The following is a 17,673-nucleotide window of genomic DNA, read 5'->3' on the forward strand; positions in this document are numbered from 1 at the left end:
AGAAGAAGGGGGGGGGGAGTGGAAGTAGCTTCCGATTTGGGTGCAGTCGTGTGGCGTCATGGGGAGGTTGGACTCGCAGAAGGAGGAGGTGGAGAGCGGGGTCCGTCCGATCGAGGAGTTGAACGGTTGAGATGGAACATTGGAGATGATGAATATATTGTTAATTACATAATACTATTAAAAATGAGAGAGAGAATGTAGAGGGTGAAATATGAATGTAATGTTAGAGTTGTGGAGTAATATAAAGGGGATCTTTATAGATAGTAATTTATACGTGGATATGAATAATGTATTATAGATAGTTTATTGAAGTTGCTCTCACGGTCTTCGCTGCAGTGGCGGTCAAGCTAAGATAAGGCATGAACTGACAATGCAAGTGTGTGTGGATGCAAGGCCGCTTTAAAAGTGTTTTTAAACCCCTGGGCCTCAGCTAGCTAAGCATCCAACTCCATTCCGGAAAAATCAATTATGTTCCCAGCAACTCGTGGTGCCGGTATCCGGACCGCGCAATATGCGTGATTCATGCCATGTGTGTACACATGCTTGTATTCATTTCATATTTGTTTTTTTTTTTTTTAAAATAGAGAAAGGATAGGACATAAACTGATACTAGGAGATTGGACATAAAGAACAGGAAGCTGACACAGGCAATGCTTTGGTCCAGGACATTCGATGCATTTTTGACCTTTTTACACCATCCCAACCCACTGGAGAAGGACACGTGTATCAGCATATGGCATTGCTTTGAATTTAAATGCTTTGGCACTAGAGAGCGGAAACAGGATAAAGGGAGACAGAGCAAGCGGTACAGTGGGGTGTCAGGCACTCGTGTCTTTGTGGACTTTTTGACCCTTTGTACACATGGCTAGGACGGAGCTTGAAAAAATAAAAAGAATTAATTAGGATGAATTGAATATTAGGTGTCAAATAGAGAAATTTTATTATTATATATAATTTTTTTATATAGAGGAAATCATCAGTCATAGGTCAGGGCTCCTGCTAGCCCGTCCTAGCTCCGTCCCTGCACATGGCCTTATTTGAATTTTAACTTTAGTACTATTTAAATCAAAAGTAAAAGAACATGTGTACTCATATATTGTACAACATATAATTACTTCATGCTATTGCTTGAATTTTGAATTCATGAGCACCATTCTGGAGAATCTTTTGTACAGAATCGAGCTCATCTTGTTGTTCCACCCTGTAATATTTTGCACAGAACCGTGAGCCTAAAAATGTTCCAACCTAGATAACTGGATCAATGAAAAAGTACAAGTAAAGAAAAATGTCCACTTAGCTTTAGATGTGTTGATCTTTTGCATTATTTCATTGTTTTTATTCTTCTTTATAGTTATATAAACCAATAACAAAAGTGTAAATATAAACCATTGATAAAAGTGTAAAAGTATTAGAGTTACGATAAGTAAAAGTAAATTAAATAATTTATGATTATTATGATTTATGGATCACTCAAGTATTATACTTACGATAAGTAAAATAAAGTAATATTAAGTATGAACCAGTACACTATTACAAAATCATAATTGTCATTCAAATTTCAATAACACATCCATATCACTACTAATTTTCACGATTCATTTGAATTGGACCATCAGATGTTGATATGATAAAAAATGGTTACACAAAGGAACATCATATTGCCACACTAGGAGCATGGAGTAATATCCAATAAAATGTATATACATATAACAAGTGTGCCCTGGCGACATTTCTACATCAACCAAGCGCCACATACAATAATGGTATAACATAGTTTTAGAAAATCATAATCAACTTCAAATTACAATAACTTGTGCACATGACCGTTAATAGTTCATATCGTTATAGAATTGGACCATCACGCGTTGACATGATGAGCAATGGTACAGAAATAAAAGTACACCCGAGTAAGATTCGCCAAAAAGCAGTTGATCAAAATAATGATGAACTCACGTTACATGTATAATTTTGTTTATTATGGTTATGATCAATATATGTTTGTCTTTTCATGTACAATCTTGTTTGTTATGATTACTTATGATAAATTGAATATGAGCTTAGTTTTATCCTCTGCCTTTTCATGTAATTTTTTTAACTATTATTTATGTCCTAATGGTACATGGGTGACACGTTAACGTGATTCACATGTACGCTCATGAAACCGATAAAGTCTTTGAAAATAATTATTTAACTACTATTTATCTCCCAATGGTATATGATGATACATGGATAACACAGTGACGTGGTTTGACACGTGCACGGTTCATGGTGTGAATGAAGACTTTCAATACATAATATTAATTTCTTGCATTATTGAAATTTGAAGAAATGAAACATGTATCCCATATTAAAATTTAAAGAAATAGGTCATGTACCACCTATGTACAGCTTCACCTAGGTGTTCCTCTATCTAGACTTATAATTGAAAAACTTATTAAATCAGTAAATAACGGGAACTTGTACCACTAGATACCATTACAAATAAGGTACACCTAACCTAAATCGAGCACTAATATGAAGAAAACAAATAAGACGAATATGTATTGGTCATAACCATAACAAACAAAACTGTATATGTAACGAATTTAGCTGAATCTGAATACTCAAAAATAAAACAAACACAATCTGTACCATAGAAAACTAAAAAACTCATTATTTCTATTAACACATAACCTATTATTGATCTTTTTTTAATTCTCTCTCATCCTTATTAGTACTCCGTACAACTTTAAATTCTCTCTTGCTTCTGTCTTGACGCCAGGTTCGTCATAATTATTGATGCAAGTGTAACTGTAAACATTTGATGAAGTTACTCTTGGTGCATTAGATTACTACTAGCGATTAGCATACGGTAATCTCCAAAGTTTAGAGTCTAAATAGTCCTAAGGCGGGGGTCACAACATATTAGCTTTACTAGCTTTTATACACACAATGCTTAGAAGGTCTCATGGGTTCTAAGGGATTTTATTTTATAAGATCAGGTTTTATAAGATCAGACCTCAAGCTTGCGGTCTATTTTTAGATAATACTCTATCTGATCATAAATACTTGTCATTTTGATCCAGATCTAATTAAATTTTTAAAACTTTGACCGTCAATAGTTTTCAAAATATTTAGTTTGAAAACATAAAAATCACACGTATAGTTTTTGTCTTAAAAATACTTTTATAATATTATATTTGTATTAAATATTATAAATATATTATAATAGAAAATTAATTGTTAAAGTTACACGTCGAAGACCGTAAAAAGTCAAAAGCGACAAGTATTTATGACCGGATGGAGTAAAAGTATAACTTATTGTCTCTGCACCAATAACGTCAAGACCTCCATGATACACATAACTTTTTTTTAAATAACCACTCAAATTCACATATAAGAGAGCTCAAATTTAGATAGCTTAAGCATACATCCATACCCTTAACCAATGAGCTAACTCAGTTCTATGTATTCATATGATCATCCCACATGGTACATGGCTTGGTTCTAAGGGTGAATTTGTTGCTAGATCCTTGCACTTTTGCAGCACTATAGGCGACTCGGTAGTAGCAGAAGCTTTGTCTTGGTTGTTTTTAGGGAAATCTTGATTGGTTAGAGCCTACGGAGGAGCATGGACATAAACTAGCCCCGCATATGAACATGCCATGCCACAGTATTTAATGCTTTTTTTTTCTGCAGGTGAGAAGAGCCTGATGTCTACCAATCAACCCTCAAAACCTACCATGCTTATAATACTCGCATTGCTGCTATTATCTCACGATACTAGCAAAACCAGTTGTTCAACGCTTCCTGATAATAGCACGGATGTGCTCTCGCTGCTCGCTTTCAAGGCAGCCAACGATCCCACGAGTGCTCTACTCTTAGAACTCAAGCACCAACCATTGCTTATGGAAGGGCGTCAACTGCAGATGCACCCGGGGCGAGTCACAACACTGGAACTCACCGGGAATAAGTTGGCTGGCTCAATCTCTTCCTCCCTTGCAAACTTGACATTCCTTAGAACACTTGATCTATCCGCAAATGGTTTCTCCGGGGAGTTACCTCCTCTCAACCATCTCCACAAACTTGAAATCCTTAATCTAAGCAGCAACTTGTTGCAAGGGAATATTCTGGATCTTACAAATTGCTCTAATCTAAGAATTCTAGACCTCTCTAAGAATTATCTGGTGGGTAAAGTTCCTCCCAAAATAGTACTTCTCTGCAATCTATTGGTAATATGGCTATCCTGGAATAATTCCGCTAATCATCGGTAACATAACTCACCTAAATAGAGGTCAGCCTTCCATATAACTATTTGTCAGGAAGTATTCCTGACGAGTTCGGGAAATTGCTAAATGTATTACTATTGCAGTGAGCAGGGAACAACTTCTCAGGTGAAATCCCACTGGTCTTTTTAATATGTTTTCCCTTAGAATAATATCCTTGCCATCCAAGAATCTCAGAGGTGCATTGCCACCTAATGTGGGTGACGTCCTTCCTGATATCCAAGGGCTTTACTTGGGTATGAATATGTTTGAAGATCGGATCCCAGTTTCCGTAGGCAATGCATCAGCACTGGATCATATAGATTTATCCTCTAATAGTTTCATTGGCCAAGTTCCAAGTTCTTTTGGTAAGCTTTCCAACCCGTTTGTTCTAAAACTTGACAAAAACATGTTACAAACTATATGATCAAAGAAACCATATGACGGTTGCTCCCGTCCGTTGGAAAGAGATGTCTCCCAAGAGACGGGACACCTATTGAACATGTACAAATATAATCAAGATTATGAATGAAAGAATTGATTTCACTCTCATTTTCTCTCGCATCTCTATACTCTAAAGGCCGTGGCTTTTGCCATCGCCGATTGGTCCAGGTGTCGCGATCTTAATGGCTGGATCAGGTGTGAACAGACCGTCTCCGCCGTTGATCAGCAACGGAGCAAAAAAAAAAAAGGATGATGATGAGCTGGTGAGACTTCCTGAGGCTTCCCGTGAGCCAGACCCAAACCCCACCTCCCTCTCCGCGCTGCCCATTCTCCCCACCTCATGCCCCAGTGCCGCCAATGACGAGACCGCTACGCCGGGTCCTCCTCCCACTCGTCCTCCTCGCAGGGCTCGACTCCGGCGGCGACGACTGCAGCGTTTCAAAGTTATCTTTAGTTGTGTTGAATGGATGTGATAATCCTTCCTCTTTCACTTTTTAATATTTATTTATGATATAAAACATGCTTCTCAAGTTTGGTTAAATCTGTTCATGTTGGTACAATCAAATTGATTAGATTTATAGCTCATTAGTGGGATACAAAGCTTTTAGAACTGTAAACATAACCTTTTTGCTTCAAGAAAAAGATATTTCCAAACCTTTCATCCTTTTCCATCTGTCTACATGATTTGATACATGTTGGCCTTGAATTGGAGCTTTAAAATTCTATTGGTTACCTAGTAGTGATTTGCTATTACTTTGAGGTTATATGTCCTCCATTTCAAGTTGGTAGTATTAATGGCCTATTTGTTTCAGGTAATAATGTTCCATAGATATTAACTGAGCTCCTTTTGACATACCTGCAGTTAACCTGCCACATGTAGGTGAGCTAGCATCCAGTCTTTGCACGTGTAGTAATTCTTCAATGTGATAAAACTCCTCTCTTTAATCCGTATGCTACAATCTTTTAGTCATGATGTGCCATGCTGCTAAGCTTCCTAGAAAATTGAATTGAACTGCAATGTTCAGTGGTGCATTAAATTTAGTGCAAAATAAACATCTATAGTGTCATGTTGTTGCACTCAACAAGTTGAACTTTCCTGCTGTTTTCCATTTCTAAATGTTCCCATCAGTGTATTCATTTGCATACGACTGAACCTTCTGATTCTAACCTGAAACTGAAAAAAATTAAGCAATAGCTCCATCAATCGGTTGTTCGAAAAAGACCATTTCTATTGTATACTATTTTCCAGTTGAGTTTGGCACATGCTGGTTCTGAATCTTCAAATAGCATTGATTTTATGAAACAATAAACAGGCAGGTTAGCAGATGATCTTTCCCTTTTTGACTTTGGGTGCATAATTGTGCTTTTAATATTTCTTTCAGCTTCATCGTCAAATCATGTTCTACATTTTTCCTTACTGATGCATAGTTGCTGATCCATATTACAGGGTGTTCACCAACGAGAACTTTGCTAGAATTTCCCGCAGGGATGTCTCTCAGATATGAAAACCTCACCGCTTTGGATAAGCTCTCATGTCTCATTCTTGCAATGCTAGCTTCCCAAACTCCAACTACTAAAATTGCACTCGTGTTCGCTTAGTTGCATGTGGTATTAGACACATAATGTTACCAAGGCGCATGTCATTTTTTTGCTTAGTTGAAACAGCCAAAATTACGACTTTCTACCTAAACTATTCTTTGGTTTATCAATTTTTTTCACATGTGATTTGCTATGCAGTTTTTGGGTGTAGATGTTTAGTGGAGGGGAGATCCAATCATTCAAATAATGATATTGGAAGTCAAATTACTTATCAGCGAGGAACCGCATTAATCTCCTTTTATTGCTTCTTACAATTAGGTCTTGATTAATTATGGAATTAATCTACTGGAGCAAGCAAATAACAAATTGAGCCACACTCAGGTATAGATGGTGAGAGGTCACAAAATATAAGACTGGTAAGATGCATTCTATTTTACTTTTCCTTTGTTATTAGACTGCAGTAAATCTACTGAATAAAATTATATGGTTCATTACAAAACTTGCTCAATACAGCTGCAATAAACCTAGGATACTCTCTGGTATTCCTTCCAGAGAATTAGGAAGTTCTTAGCTTCTTTCTTTCAGATTTCCCATTTTTTAGTAGTCAGGACCATCCAAAAATTTAATTTGATACACATCACGCTCATGCCTTGGCATATATACATAACCTCTACATGGTCAGGTTATTCTAGATAGTCAAATGTGCCATTGAACCACGAAACTAACCTGTATTTTGTCATCAAGCAAGAGCACGCAAATGTGATTAGTGTGGTTAGAAATGTCTCACATTAATACAGCATTCAATTTCAGGTAGTCCAGAGCAACTCTGCACGAAAGTATATTTTCTATTCTCAATCCAGGCAGGTATCTGTAACACCCTGATTTTCAGATTTCTCAAATTTCTAAAATTTTCCAAGAGTATTGAATAGCTTCACTGGTAGTATAAGTTTAAAACCTATTTTCTTAATCAATCAATCAATATAGGTTATTATTTTGTGTGCATTGCATGCTGAGTTTTGCTAGGAGCCAGGTAAATGCATTAGAGTTCTTTTTCCTTTTCTTTCTCTTTGGTGTTTTGAGTGAAAAAGATTTTGAAAAGGTTTTTACAAAACTCAGTAGTGAATAAGTTAAGGATCTTAATGGTTGGAATTCAAAATCCTTGAATTCATCATCTATTCAATCCTTGATCATACCTAATCCTTCTCTAGTTAAATTCAAATCTTATTCAAATCCTTGTTTAAATCCAATCTCTTCTCTTTCTCAAATTCTACCCAAATCCAAATTCACATTCCTTATCTACTCCTATTCTTGTTCAACATTATCTTTTCGTTCCTCTCAAATTCACTCCAAACTCAATTCAAATTCAAATCCTATTCAAATTTCTCTGCAAAAGTTTCTTTTCTAAACCCTTGATATATCAAAAGTGTCTTTGGGCTCAATCTTTCTCAAGTCCAAAGCCTTAGCAAGTCTTCTAGATGGCCCAACAAAGGATCCACGAAATCTGTAAATTTTCGCGGAGTTCTGGACAGCCTCATCTTCTCATGACGTTTCGGAGTTCAAAACGGCCTCAAATGCAAATCTTGACAATACCAAAGTTGTAGGTCTCGTCGAGAGCTTCGATTTGAACCTATGGAAGTCACCTTTTGGATAATAGAGCTGGGAGTTATGGCCCCCGAAATCAGTGCTGCGCAGAGAAGTCCGAGTTGAGACAGTTTATCTTGTGGCGCATTTTTGGAAATCAAGATGACGTTTTTAGAAGTTCCAATGACTACCAAAGTTTTAGATCTTTTTGAGTACTACAATTTAGAATCAAGAAACGTCCAATTTGGAGTCCGGACGATGGAGATATCATCCTCGTAATACAGAGCTGCGAAAAAGGAAACCGTAACCGACTCGAACTCGAATCCAACTCGTGTTCGGTTTGGACTCTACCTCATCCAGCCGTCCCTAGCCCTATATATATGAGTTGCACGCCCTCTCCTACCTCTATTTCACGCCCCCAAGCCCTAGAAGTCGCTGCTGCTCTGTCCGTGCGTCGCCGGAGCGCCGCCGTTCGCCGGAGCCGCCGCCGCCGCCGCCCGTGATGCGCTACGTCGTCTTCTCCGCGAATCCTTCTTCCTCGACCACCAAAGCAAGGTAAGGACCTCTTCTTCTCCTCCCTTACTACTGTTTTAGCATCATACTAAGTCCCTAGCCAAGCCCTAGTCCCGGCCAAAGCCCAATCTACGCCGCTACGGTCGTCACCGTCGCGGACAGCCGCGAGACAGCCGCGCTGTAGCTGATTGGCATCGATGTTCCCGACCGACCAGTAGTCAAATCACCAAGCCCTTTCACCGGTGCATGCCCCATGATGTTCCCCATGCCCTCACCAACCAGGTCGGCCAGTAGATTAGCCAAACTATCAAAATCAAGATCGACATACCCGCTGTCCGGTTTCTGGACGTGTTCAGCACGCGCACTGGATTTGCATTCGCGTTCCCCGTCAATCCGAAAGCCGTATGGATGCACCAACCGCGTCACGACGTGTCCCATGGAGTCTTCTATGTTACCCTAGGAGCCCATCCCCGTTTGTGCAGCGACACGACCAGGACGCCATTGCCAACCACAGCATGTCGCAGCCATCAACCGTTTCACTTGTGCTGATCGTTCTTCCTCTCAGTGGATGATCTACCAAAATCCATGCCATAGCATTGTGTTCCCGGGTTATATGAACATCTTTATTCAAACGGTTTCTCAAATTTTATAGCCAATCTCTGGGAACACTAGCGTCTTTGTTCCTGAATCGGTTTGCAGTCACCACCAAACCTTGAAGCAGTCATCGTTGTTTTGCCACTACCTCGGATGACCCCTTCCAAAACCAACCATACCATTGAGTTAGTCTTTCCGCATTCTACGCCATGCTCCCCTCGTTTCACTGAAACACCACTGAAGCCGACATTGATGTTTGTGGCCACATGCCCGATCGCCATCTCCGACGAAACCCGAACCACCACCGCTACATATAGTCACCAGTAGTATCCTTAACCTAGAAGCATAACCTTTAGCCTTTTTGATCTATCATAGGTGATCGATACTAGATCTCAGCGTATCTCTTCTTTAATCCAAGATGGTACTTGCATAGTATGCCAAGTCAGAGCCACATCATTCTCCTTAGCCTAGTCAGTGAAGTCTAGTCTAACATAAACTTCTTGAATCTTGCATAAGGATGTTGTCAAGCCTGACACAGTGATTGTGCAATAATGCCTTTCCCATAGGAAGATAGTTCCGGAAAATCAGTATTTCCTTTTCAGCCTAATCCATCTCTCAAAAGCTGTTCTCTTTTCATCTTAACTCCGATTTAGGCGATTCTTGCGTCTAAATGTTTCTAAAATCATCCCTATCCAACCATAGTGTTTTTAAAGTGTTTTAATGATGTTTGGTATGTTGTTCTTAGTGTTTTCCTTTGTGTTGTTTGTCGGTAGTTCTCGCGATTAGTCGATAACATTCTGGAGCAGTTCGAGGGACTTCAAGACCAAGATTTTGATAACACTGAGCAGCATTGGGAAAAAGGCAAGTGTCCTTGATCATTTTGAACCTATGTTTTTAAATGTTTTGTTTTACAAAATTGCATGCAGTGTCAATATGATGGGTAGTCACCTATGTTAGGGTTTTCCCTAGATTTTCACTTATCATCCCTTGGAACCTAGATGGTTTATGGTTATGTGTCTTTTATGGGTAGATTGCTTAGCCATGCTTTTGGGATGTTAAGAAGTGTCATAATCTTGAGTAATGAACATATACAACATTGATGGTTAATTTGTTAACGGTCTAGCAACATGGAACCTTAGGCCTTAAGCAAATTAGTTTTGATGGTTGTCATGGTTATGATGTTGGTTTAGTGTTTGCTCAAGTAACCTAAGTAAGGACCGGTTCGTGGAGCGACAACCCAAGAAGTAACGTACCAATCACGAGGCTGATATGGGTAAGGTGTGACATACTGATTAGAGTCTGTCCAGTGTGTGTTGGGTCAGCACAAAAGGGGGCTTCTGGGTAGGAGATGTTGCTTGCGTAAAGCCTGGCGGTGAAACCTAGTGGGCAGACATGCACTGGATTAGTCTCTAGTTAGTGGAAAGTGTCATACAGTGATTCTTGGCGGCACACCACTGGCGTGTGTTAAGTGTTTCGCGAACACGGCAACATGGAATTCACTGACTCGTGGGTAAAGTTGGACAACCTCTGCAGAGTGTAAAACTGTTATAACAGCCGTGCTCACGGATATGAGAGACTTGGATCCTCACATGATTAGTGGGTTGTGGTTATGGATTTGGTTGTGGTTATGGTTCTAGTACAGGGAGTACTAGATGGTTGTGGTTATGGTTCTGGTACAGGGAGTACTAGATGGTTGTGGTTATGGTTCTGGTACAGGGAGTACTAGATAGTTGTGGTTATGATTCTGGTACAGGGAGTACTAGATGGTTTTGGTTATAGTACAGGGAGTACTAGAAGGTTATGGTGTGCAAGGTGGGGAGCCTTGTATGCTGCGTGTTGGACTGTATGGGTTACATTCACTTAATAATTGCTTAATGCTTTTGAGTCCAAATATGTTTTCACTACTCGCATTTACACAAAAATACCATTTGTTAGCCTATTCTTGATATAAGCCTGCATGTCATTACTTTCCCCCACTTGCTGAGTACTCTATGTGCTCACACTTGCTATTTTCCCTATACCATGCGATATGTATGCTGCTGCTCAGTGAGTGAAGATGTTGAAGACTATCAAGACGAGATTGTGACGTTCTAGGCGCGTGTCTCCCGGTCAGTTGCCTGCGGTGTTGTTGGGCACTAGTGCTTCTGTTCCGCTGCAGATATCTTCATAGAAGACAATATATGTCAATTGCTGTAAGAGTTTAACGTTTATTTAATATAAGTATTGCTTTTGTTACTTCACCTGTGACGTCCTTATGTGTGTTGAACATCCTGGGCACACATAAGCCGCATCTGGTTTTGGCCGTTAAATCCGGGTGTGACAGAGGTGGTATCAGAGTCATACTGACTGTAGGACGCAAGCCTAGATAGAATGGTCGTGCCATAAGGTCATATTTTAAAAGCCTATTTTGAAAAACCCATCCCGGTGCTTTTCTGACCTCTCAGTTTCTCTCTCTACTTACCTATTTCACTCTTTTGAGAAAAATGAATTTCAAACACTCCTCCTTTCAAACTATTAGTTGTTGAACCATCCTAGTTACTCTGTTCGAGGAGGATGTACTTGAAGATCTCTCTTGGCGCTCCTGCATTACGTGAAGATTTATATGATAAAGATGAAGATCCATCACTACAAGGAAGAATCATCTACCACAACACTGAAGACATGAAGATCTACCTCTGCGCTACTCCCAGTTTTAGTTCTTTGAGTTATATGAGGATTTTCCCTAGTCTTCGGAGACGTTAGAGCGATGTTAGGTCATGTGCTTGTGTTGTGTGCCTTATGTGATTCGGCTTTTCTGTTTGAGTGCTGGAATACGTTGTGGGATGCTTTAGCATCTGATAACAGCTACATTCCTTATATAACTATAGAGCTGATAGTATAGTTGGGTTTTCTCCTTCTAGCCTTTTCTCTTCATGCCCCAACCTTCCTGCCTCAATCGCGATCAGATGGTGAACTCGAAAGAAGGTTAGCCCGGTCAAGGTACCAACAACAATAACAGCAGATGCCACCTCAATTCAACAAGGAACAACTTTTGGTGACGCAGACTCAAATTCTTCAAGGCATGCCTTAGAATGTGGAAAGTCTGCTATAGATTGTTGAAGCTCTAGGTGTAGAAGACGAGCATAGAAAGCAAGGCAACATCAAGAAGAGGAAGAAATCCTTTGAAGACCATCAAGCAAACAACAGTTCTCGGTTACGTTCCACTCCTGAACAAGCACTTTGTTCTGTCAACCAGGAAGTTTCATAGGTCAAGAGAAAATTTGCAGAGTACCCCAACAAGGAAGGTGTGTTTTTGCTGTGAAGAAGAAAGACGTTGTGCCAATCGATGTCCCCTAAGGATCTTTGTACCTGACGATAAGAAGGTGTGTGTCCACTCTGGAGAACCTACGCGAGGTCCCATGAAGTACCCCGCATGGAACTGGATCAGCCCCAAATCCCACATGAAGATCTTAGTTCAACATTCGAACTGTCATGACTTTCAAATTGTAACTCAAGATAGTCAAGATCGACGAGATCCCATCAAGCTCACAGAAGCTCAGTAGGCACAAAAAAAAGAGTGATATATTCCATGTCAAAGGCTACATGTCTATCTACTTCTCAAGAACTGGAAATATAAGTCAGAGAAGTCCGCTCCTTTTTAAGGGGGGTAGAGTTTCTAGCCAATCTCTTGGTTCTGGAACCTAAAGACAAATATTGGACACAGCTAGTTAGCAAAGGTAATGTGGTAATAAAGTGTGCTAAAGGAAGAACAGTACCCAGAAGCTGCACTCCGACCACAGAAGCGACTGCTAAGAACAAGTACTCTTTTCTCGGAGTTAGGATATGTCTTACTAAATAATCAAGGATAAGAAGGTCTGCCAAGGTCAATCAATAGATGAGAAGATCCCAGGAGTGCTAAAGATACGGAATTCTCAGGAACCAGAAAGCACTAAGATGTATCATGATCTCAAGGATTATTATCAGTAGTATGAAAAGAAGAGAGATATAGGAAAGTGTGCAACCCTATATGATACAAGTCAGAGAGTCGAAGAAGTACCCCAGAGACAACTACAACCGTTGAAGATATCAGGAATGGAATATCTGAGAAAATCCAACATACTCAAGATAATCAATCAAGATTTGTCAAGACAGATGCGAAAGCTGTCAAAAGCAAATTGAGCTGAGTATGTCAGGGCAACGAGGTTAACACTGAGAAGAAAAAACAATTTGGAAAGCGAGAAGAAAACTTGAAGATAAAGATCCCTTGTGTTTTTTTCCAATCTGCCCGAATCTCGAGGGCGAGATTCTTTTAAGGGGGGTAGGTTTGTAACACCCTGATTTTCAGATTTCTCAAATTTCTAAAATTTTCCAAGAGTATTGAATAGCTTCACTGGTAGTATAGGTTTAAAACCTATTTTCTTAATCAATCAATCAATCAATATAGGTTATTATTTTGTGTGCATTGCATGCTGAGTTTTGCTAGGAGCCAGGTAAATGCATTAGAGTTCTTTTTCCTTTTCTTTCTCTTTGGTGTTTTGAGTGAAAAAGATTTTGAAAAGGTTTTTACAAAACTCAGTAGTGAATAAGTTAAGGATCTTAATGGTTGGAATTCAAAATCCTTGAATTCATCATCTATTCAATCCTTGATCATACATAATCCTTCTCTAGTTAAATTCAAATCTTATTCAAATCCTTGTTTAAATCCAATCTCTTCTCTTTCTCAAATTCTACCCAAATCCAAATTCACATTCCTTATCTACTCCTATTCTTGTTCAACATTATCTTTTCGTTCCTCTCAAATTCACTCCAAACTCAATTCAAATTCAAATCCTATTCAAATTTCTCTGCAAAAGTTTCTTTTCTAAACCCTTGATATATCAAAAATGTCTTTGGGCTCAATCTTTCTCAAGTCCAAAGCCTTAGCAAGTCTTCTAGATGGCCCAACAAAGGATCCACGAAATCTGTAAATTTTCGCGGAGTTCTGGACAGTCTCATCTTCTCATGACGTTTCGGAGTTCAAAACGGCCTCAAATGCAAATCTTGACAATACCAAAGTTGTAGGTCTCGTCGAGAGCTTCGATTTGAACCTATGGAAGTCACCTTTTGGATAATAGAGCTGGGAGTTATGGCCTCCGAAATCAGTGCTGCGCAGAGAAGTCCGAGTTGAGACAGTTTATCTTGTGGCGCATTTTTGGAAATCAAGATGACGTTTTTAGAAGTTCCAATGACTACCAAAGTTTTAGATCTTTTTGAGTAATACAATTTAGAATCAAGAAACGTCCAATTTGGAGTCCGGACGATGGAGATATCATCCTCGTAATACAAAGCTGCGAAAAAGGAAACCGTAACCGACTCGAACTCGAATCCAACTCGTGTTCGGTTTGGACTCTACCTCATCCAGCCGTCCCTAGCCCTATATATATGAGTTGCACGCCCTCTCCTACCTCTATTTCACGCCCCCAAGCCCTAGAAGTCTATTTCACTATATTTTTTCAAAGTGGACAGTGTAACTTTAATATGATTGTTGCTGCCAAACTATATCTTGATTTGCATGCTATTATGACAAACCTCCCTTTTTAAAAGTAGTTGCCCATATTTAAGTATCAAAACCCCTTTCATTTTTTTGCCCTAATTGTCATAAGTTACAATGCATTCAGGCTGCAATCTTTCACTACGTATCTGTAAACTTAATTGTTGAGCTTTACCAATCGCTTATCTGTGAGGCCATAGAGATTGCCAAAGAGGCTGGTGCACTGCTCTCTTGTGACCTGAACCTGAGAGAAACATTGTTCTCATCACATAAGGACGCCTGCATCCAAACCTTAAGTATTTAGGACCAAACAGCAAGGTTGAGCTTGAGTTCTTGGCAGGCATAGACTCGGCTATGAAGTTTCTGGCATCCTACCATGAGGCTTAAGAAAAGTGCAAATACTGTGCCAGTGTATGCTTTATAAATTTGTGCAACTTGTTCTCTGGTGAAGATGTTAATTTGTACTTAATGTTCTTTTTCCTGTTCAAACGGTTATGATTAAGAGTATGATACTTGAAGACTTTAACGGGCATCTCAAACTTCAAAAAAAAAATATAGTTTGTGGGATCTTCATGGAGTTTCTCCTTCCGACAAAGTATAACAAGTTGATACAACGTTGGTGCTCTGCTCCAAAAGATCATCCCATTGCATTTGTTTATGTCGTTAATTGAATCAGGGCTATCAAAGCCACTTCCAAATAGAGATAATTTAGCAAACTGATGCTTAATTTTTATAAGGTCCTCTGGAACGGGAAATAACTTTCTAAAGCATTTGTTCCTCGTGTCAGAAATTTCAACATCATCATGGGGCGCCACATGACCTTCAGCTTCAGAAAGCCAATTTGGAGTATAGTACCTACGCAAACAATGAAACAAGTACATAAATCAGTCCTAAATGAGATAAAATGAAAACAAATGACAATGACAATTGAACTAATAATTACCTTGGATTCAGAGAATGTGCCAAACAATCAAGAGGGGTGTTGCTTTTGGCCCATCGAGCTTCTAAAATGCCATGAACAATTTCATAAAAAACAGATTCTTCATCATGCTTCTTTCCCTCATGGTGATAAATGCAATCTTTCACCTTCTCTATCATGGTGTCCCACATCTCATAAATTGAATGGAGAGATGGCTTGTCAATGTCGGCGGCACGTAGCATTGAATAAATGGGCTCGGTGAAATCAACAATGTATCTAACTTGGTCCCACCACACATCATCAAGCAACTTTTCTTTTACAAACCTTGCTTTCTCCTTATCATCATCCCTATAAGCTAACCACTTGTCACCAACAACCATTAACACAAGTGAATCTCTGAGAACAAGGAACCTCTTCAACATGACAATCTGTGGTGCAAATCTTGTGTCAGCAATTGCAAGAAACTTGAGCTTACTATACTCATTGAACATTGATAGCCGCATGCTATGATTCATGATAAAATTCTTAATCATGAAGGCATCCCCTGCGACATCTTTGATCCACATGAGCTCATCGTTCTCACCATCATTGTTCTTTGCAGCACAAATGTTCTTCAGTGCCAAATTCAGAGTGTGGACTACACATGGAGTCCAGAAAATGTTGTTGCACCTTTGTTCCACTATCAACCCAGCAGCTTCGCAATTTGAAGCATTATCTGTGATCACTTGGACCACATTTTTTGCTCCAACTTCTTCTATCACAGTAATCAATTTCTCAACAATGTACTCCTTGTTCTTCACATCTCCTGATGTGTTAATAGCTCTTAAGAACATAAGGCCACTCCCAGCTATGGCTATAAAGTTGATGAGGGATCTTCTTTGAGCATCGCTCCACCCATCAAATGCAATTGTCACCCCTTTTGTCGGCCATGTAGTCTTGATTGGTTCCAGCAACCTCTCAACATTGTCCTTCTCCAGTTGGAGAAGAGTCTTCATCAACTTGTTGTGCCCAGAAGGTACATACCCGCCCAAATCGTTGTTTGCAAGAAAAGTGAAAGCAGCCAGATAATTTGGGTTTCTTGCCAAATTGAATGGAAGACCTGCAAATTACAAAGACAGGAACACATTGCAGTAGCAATTAGCAAATATTTTGGCTCAAATCAGAGAAAAGAGCAATAAAGATTAAAGAATACAGGATGCAAAGTTGCAAACCTGATGTGTAGAACATTCTTACAATAAGAGCATCAGCCATCTGGTGAAGTTCATTGTGAAAACTTTCTTCTATCCCAATTTGTTTCTTTCTTCTCTTTGATTGTGTGCTCGTAGCTCCTGAAGGGGGTAAACCTGCACCCAGAGTCTGCATTAGCAAAGGAACACTCCTGGGTTGACTAGCACTAATGGCTGCATCGGCTACAGCTACTTCCCTGCGAAGTTGCTCAAATATAGGCACTATCACTTTTCTGCAAATACCAACACCTTGGCCTGCTATCTTCAACAAATGTGCTCTCACTCTAGTATAGCTACCAGGTATTATTTTGTGGCAAAAGTTGCACTCTGATTTGGCATTTCTTACTGAAGGACCATTAGGCTCAAGTTTTCTAACATGCCTCCAAAGAGGATACTTAAGATCGTTGAGTTGATTCTCATCGCTTTGAGCACCAGATCCGGCACCATCACTTGATTCATTGAGACTACTACCTTTTAGTGGAGAATTAGCACTTCCACTTGCCATCTCTGAACAGCAAAACCCAGAAGAGAAATGAAAAATAAACTCAGATCTGGAGGGTGGAGGTTACAGAAAATCAACCAGGCAAAGGAAAGGAGAAGAAAGGAGATGGCAACTCGTACCTGAAGTAAAGGAACAATTGCTAGCAGAATGGATGGAACACGCTGCTCAGCGGTGGCCTCGGCTGGCGGGAAGGAGCTAGCGGTGCAATGGTGGCCTCGGCTAGTGGGAAGGAGCTGGCGATGGACCGACGCAACGGTGGCCTCGGCCGGTGGGAAGGAGCTGGCGACGACGCGACGCAACGGTGGCCTTGGCTGGCGGGATGGAGCAAGCGACGGACGGAGGGATGGAGGCACAGAGCATGCGATCGTCAATGGCTCGCTCGACACTCAGTGCTGTTCTGTTTTAGGGTTATATTGAGATGGGTAAATGGGTTGAAAAACTGGGCTCTTGATATGATGGGCTTCAATTTGAGGGGTTATGGGCTGCGAGGTATCGGAGGAGTATCGGGAAGTATCGGAGGAGTATCAAGATTATTTTTATTTATTTTTTGAGCTGTATTTTCTGATACTTTCCCGATGCCATATTGGAGACGTATCGGTGCG

The 17,673-nt window shown here is 39.9% G+C and overlaps 1 protein-coding gene, 1 long non-coding RNA gene and 1 pseudogene across 2 annotated transcripts; 1 reads left to right on the forward strand and 2 right to left on the reverse strand.

The window, feature by feature from the left end:
• The first annotated feature begins 418 nt into the window (after positions 1-418).
• On the forward strand, positions 419-4,671 carry LOC133919313 (LRR receptor-like serine/threonine-protein kinase EFR; annotated as a pseudogene).
• A 69-nt stretch (positions 4,672-4,740) lies between these two features.
• LOC133919314 (uncharacterized) lies at positions 4,741-5,851 on the reverse strand. The gene is made up of 2 exons (XR_009909916.1): positions 5,545-5,851; positions 4,741-5,116 (listed from the first exon to the last, which is right to left on the reverse strand). It is a non-coding gene; the product is annotated as an uncharacterized LOC133919314 (long non-coding RNA).
• Positions 5,852-12,570: 6,719 nt separating this feature from the next.
• LOC133917997 (uncharacterized) lies at positions 12,571-17,074 on the reverse strand. The gene is made up of 4 exons (XM_062361790.1): positions 16,555-17,074; positions 15,368-16,442; positions 15,184-15,279; positions 12,571-12,595 (listed from the first exon to the last, which is right to left on the reverse strand). Exons 1-4 carry the CDS (start codon positions 17,072-17,074, stop codon positions 12,571-12,573), a joined length of 1,716 nt encoding a protein of 571 aa, XP_062217774.1.
• Positions 17,075-17,673: the final 599 nt, after the last annotated feature.

Source organism: Phragmites australis, chromosome 5 (assembly GCF_958298935.1).
Source record: "Phragmites australis chromosome 5, lpPhrAust1.1, whole genome shotgun sequence".
NCBI lineage: Eukaryota > Viridiplantae > Streptophyta > Magnoliopsida > Poales > Poaceae > Phragmites > Phragmites australis.